This window comes from Stigmatopora argus, chromosome 2 (assembly GCF_051989625.1).
Source record: "Stigmatopora argus isolate UIUO_Sarg chromosome 2, RoL_Sarg_1.0, whole genome shotgun sequence".
In the NCBI taxonomy this organism is placed as follows: domain Eukaryota; kingdom Metazoa; phylum Chordata; class Actinopteri; order Syngnathiformes; family Syngnathidae; genus Stigmatopora; species Stigmatopora argus.
The window spans coordinates 3,470,747-3,475,723 of NC_135388.1; the positions used below are offsets into that span (position 1 = coordinate 3,470,747).

General features: G+C 38.5%; 1 protein-coding gene across 2 annotated transcripts; it reads left to right on the forward strand.

Annotated features, from left to right (window-relative positions):
• Positions 1-542: 542 nt before the first annotated feature.
• LOC144089806 (uncharacterized) lies at positions 543-4,637 on the forward strand. 2 transcript variants are annotated; one of them, XM_077620985.1, is made up of 3 exons: positions 543-589; positions 2,952-3,526; positions 4,472-4,637. In XM_077620985.1, the coding sequence occupies exons 2-3, from the start codon at positions 2,960-2,962 to the stop codon at positions 4,559-4,561; spliced, it is 657 nt and encodes a 218-aa protein (XP_077477111.1). In that variant the 5' UTR covers positions 543-589; positions 2,952-2,959; the 3' UTR covers positions 4,562-4,637. The 2 variants fall into 2 exon arrangements, with proteins under 2 accessions (XP_077477111.1, XP_077477103.1); XM_077620977.1 differs by having other exon boundaries at positions 544-589; positions 2,957-3,526.
• Positions 4,638-4,977: the final 340 nt, after the last annotated feature.

Consider the following 4,977-nt stretch of genomic DNA (forward strand, 5'->3'; position numbering starts at 1 on the left):
TAATTGCTGGTCCGCTTGAGAGCTGATGATGTCGCACCCCTAAGTCTAGACTGGAACTTTCCCATTACATATGCATAGACTTTTAGCTTAGCCTCATTAGCTTCATTTGATATTCAAGCTAACAAGACAAACTTGACCCTTTTTAGCTAATAAGAAGGGATGAAAGAGTTAACACGGAGGTGCTGATTGCTCCATTAGGACATGTTAGTAAACACATGTGGATTATATACGGCTCTTTTCACTTCATTAGGCCCAATGACACGCAATACACTAAAACAGTGTTTTCCCAAGCACTGTGTGCCGTGTGCAATGGTCAAGTGTGCCGCAGGAAATTGCAAGTCATCCAATGTAATATTCAGAGAGAAATATTAATATGAATATAACGAGATTAAAATTGAACTATTACAAGGTTAAAATCAAAATATGATGAACGTTAAATTATAGATGATACTATTACAAGATTCAAATTATGAAAGTCATTTTGTTGTTTAGTTTTCTCTAACATGAACCGGAAGTACGTACTTATTTTTGCATCACTCAAACCGGGAGTTGTTCAGGGTCCGCAGACATGAACTTTTGGTGACATGAGGTCAGTGAAAATTTTTGGGGGGAATAATTTTGGATTTTTATGTGATTCCTGTTGATAAAACTTTGATGAAAATGACTATGGTTATAGGCGACATAGTTTTAAATTAAATGATTTTCCCTTGAGATTTTTTCATTGCAAAAAGTGTGCCGCGGCCCATAAGAGGTTGAGAAACACTGTACTAAAGGAATGAAAATGATCTTTTCTACCCACTTTATTTTATAACACAAGTAATCCGTCAATCTAGGACTGTCCTGATCGCATATTTTTATATTTTTGCCTGATTTTGAGACGGAGGAGCATGTAAGTCGGTAAGTCTATTGTCCACCTAATCTGAATAGAATAGTATAATATTATACTAATCTTATAAAAGGGTGACATCTATGAAGCAGAAAAAATCAATTTTTTTCATAGGACAATGCATCTTGCATAAATAAACTTATACAGCGAATAAACCTGGTCACCCAATGCAACAAATTGACCTATTTACCTTTTTAGTGCAAGGTTTGTTCCAATTGTGTCAATATACCTACAGTTCTATTATAAAAAATATGCTGTATAGCTCTACAAGTTTGCCCTCCGTCTTGTTATTCTTTTTTTAACGCATGAAGAGAAGGTGTTAGGCCTTCTCATAACATGGCGACATCGCGACCTCGGACCAGGAGTCAAAAGCGACGCGCCGCTTTGCGGGAACGCTGCCCCGAGATCCAATCCGCGCCAACTTACCTGACGCCTCGGGAGAATTGAAAATACCGGAATTTATTCAGTTCTCGTATTAAACCTGGGTCGTCAACCACAATTTGGGAGGCTAAATTTTGCTATAAAGGCAAAAATCCAGCATTCTCTGGCTTTTTAATGTGAAATGGAGCTTTATAGTTGTCCAAACAAGGGGTGACGTGTAAACTCTTGACACCACCTGCCAGCTGCCCGGGCACACTTCTTCAAATTCAACTACACTGGAGCAGACCATTAATTATATAAAATAAAGGAGGCGACCTTGATGGCAGTTTTGACAGTCTACTTTTAATTTTATTCATTCATAAATTTATCTAATCTAATCTAATTTGCATTGATCAGCAGTGTTGTTGTTTTTTAGGTGAAGAACAGATCGTAAAATTCTAAAGAATTCTAAAAAAGATTTTGTTTGGCTCCTCAAGATATCAGATTTTAATTTATTTAGTGCACAGGTGTCAAAGTGGCGGCCCGGGGGCCAAATCTGGCCCGCCGCATCATTTTGTGTGGCCCGGGAAAATAAATCATGAGTGCCGACTTTGTGTTTTAGGATCAAATTAAAATGAAGAGTACATATGTATATTAAATTTCCTGATTTGCCCCCTTTTAAATCAATAATTGTAATTTTTGAATCCATTTTTTCTGTGTTTTTAGTTCAAAAATCATTTTGTAAAATCTAAAAAAATATATAAAAAAGCTAAAATAAACATTGTTTTAGATCTATTAAAAACTGAATATTCAGGGCTTTTAATCCAGTTCTTTTAATCAATTTATTAACAAAATCTAAATATTATATCTAAAATGGTCCGGCCCGCATGAAATCGAGTTGACGTTAATGCGGCCCGCCATGAACCAACCCGATATATTTAGATATTTTTTAATAAATGGATTAAATGAACTGGATTAAAGGGCCTGGATATTCAGTTTTTTATAGATCTAAAACAATGTTTATTTTAGTTTTTTTAAATATATTTTTAGATTTTACAAAATGATTTTTGAACTAAAATCACAGAAAAAATTGATTAAAAATTACAATTATTGATTTAAAAGGGGGAAAATCAGGAAATTTAATATACATCTATACTCTTCATTTTAATTTGATCCTAAAACAGAAAGTCGGCACTCATGATTTACTTTGTCGGGCCGCACAAAATGATGCGACGGGCCAGATTTGGCCCCCGGGCCGCCACTTTGACACCTGTGCTCTTGTACAAGTGGCAAATCCCAATTCAAACGAATTTAAAGGGGCCACGCGATTTGACGTTAATTCCCACAATGGCTCACAAAGAGTTAAAAGGAACCTATTTGGAGACTCATTTGAAAAATCATATGAAGTCGCAGCCAAGTCAATTCAATTTCCCCCCTGTCCAAGTCTGGTGACCTTCCCGTTGTCTCTGGCGTCCTGAGGTGCGAACGCGGGTCATTTTGCGATCCCGCCCGCTCGCACCTCAAGCCCCGAGCCGGGATCTTTCCCACGGGACCCCCCGGCCGAGGTGCGAGGCCCGCTCTCACGGCGGCGTCTCGGGGGTCCCCGGAAGGTGCCAGCTCGCACCTCCCGCCACATATATGGAGCGACCCTTCTCCGTCTCCTCACATTTCGTTCCTTCATTGCTCATTGCTCAACTTTGAAAAGAACAGAAGATGGAAGCTTGGTTGCAGCTCCAGGAGAACCGGGACCAATCCTCCCCGGAGAAGTCCTGCCCGGTCTACGAGCCGCCCTACGACCCGTCCTCGGACCCGGGCTACTTCAGCGCGGGTTTGTCCCCCGCTTCCTCCGAGGACTCCTTCTCCCCAGACCTGGCGGAGGCTTTGGAATCCTTCTTCTTCAGCCGTCCCGCTCCGGGACCCGCCAGGAAGTCCCGGTCCAGGTACCAGGGCAAGAAGCGGCAGACGGCCAGCGAACGGGAGAAGCTGAGGATGAGGGACCTGACCAAGGCCCTGCACCACCTGCGGTCCTACCTGCCGTGCTCGGCGGCCCCCGCCGGTCAGAGCCTGACCAAGATCGAGACGCTCCGCCTCGCCATCCGCTACATCGCCTTCTTGTCGGCCCAGCTGGGCCTCAGCGAGGAGGCGCTGGAGCTCAGGAGCAGACCCCCGGGTCGGGAGGACCCGCCGCAAACCCTCAATCAGTTCCTGGGTCACCTCGAAGCACCCTGCGAGCCCACCAACGCCAACGTCCAGATGTTCGACTCACAAGCTAACTGTCGGGTAAGTTCACTTTTTTTAAGCTAATTCCACCCTGCTTTCATTTTTTTTTTCATAAGCCGAGCCGTTATGTCTGCTAACAACGGTTACCATCATTGGCTAAAAAAAAAGTCAAATTAATCTAAAACTATTTTAATAGTCAATTCATTTTTTAGAGACAGTTTTATGTAAAAGTGGTTGAGATTCTTTTTTTTCAGCCTCTCCATCGCAATTTTTCTCATTTTTATTTATTCACAAAAGGGTAAACATTTATTTTCTTATGTTTATTTTTAATGTTTTTTCAAGAAAAAAAAATACCCACATTTTTTAAATTTTACATTATTTACATTCTTAATTTTGAGGAGAAATGGTTCAGAAAATGAATTAAATTTGAAAACAGGGTAAAACAGTATGTAATGTTACATCAATATTTTTACATTTAAAAATATATATATATTTTAAATTTTATATAATTTACATTCTTAATTTTGAGGATAAACGGTTCAGAAAATGAATTAAATTTGAAAACGGTAAAAGAGTATGTAATGGTACATCAATATTTTTACATTTAAAAAAATATAAATATATTTAAATTTTACATAATTTACATTCTTAATTTTGAGGATAAACAGTTCAGAAAATGAATTAAATTTGAAAACAGGGTAAAACAGTATGTATTGTTACATCAATATTTTTACATTTCCCCCAAAAATATTTCTTTCTCTAGCAAGTAGTTTTATATTTTATTAAAAAATGACAAGAGAAATGTAATTAAAAATTAATTCTCATAAAAATAAACATGAAACCATTTAATTTTTGTGGACCACAAAAATTAACGTGCTGGGCCGGACTTTGCCCCCAGGCCTTCATTTTGACACCAGTGACTTACACAGATATCACATGCAAAAATGATTTCATAATTCTCAAGCCAATTTCATTTAACCAAGGAATTTTCTTTTGTCCTCTCAGTTTCCGAGCAACACGTCCTTGGAAACGGCGGCGGCGGCGGCGTTTTGGTCGCCACGGCAACAGCCTCACAACTTCTCGGGACAACGCTGAGAAACGACGCCACAACTTTCATTGCAACAATGAACTGGACTTTTGTTGTTGTCTTCTTTTCAACAAAATATTGTGTTTTTTGTACACACCAATGCATATTTATTGATTATTTGGAATAAATGTTATTTATCACAGAAAAATCATCCACTCACTTGTGTCGTAATAATTCATAAATAACAATTTGCTTGAATTTGCTGCACCAAAACTCCCATAAAATGGGAAAAAATACTTTACAGCTTATATTAAGTGCTTCATTTTATAACAATGAGTAAAATTCTATTTAATTTCAGCCCATCAGTCAATTCTTATTAGAATTCTGCATTAATTAATTGAAGAAAATACATATTTAACCAGTGACTTTGAAACCTTCAGTTTTTAATCATCAAATAATAACATAACGCGCTTAATTAGATATC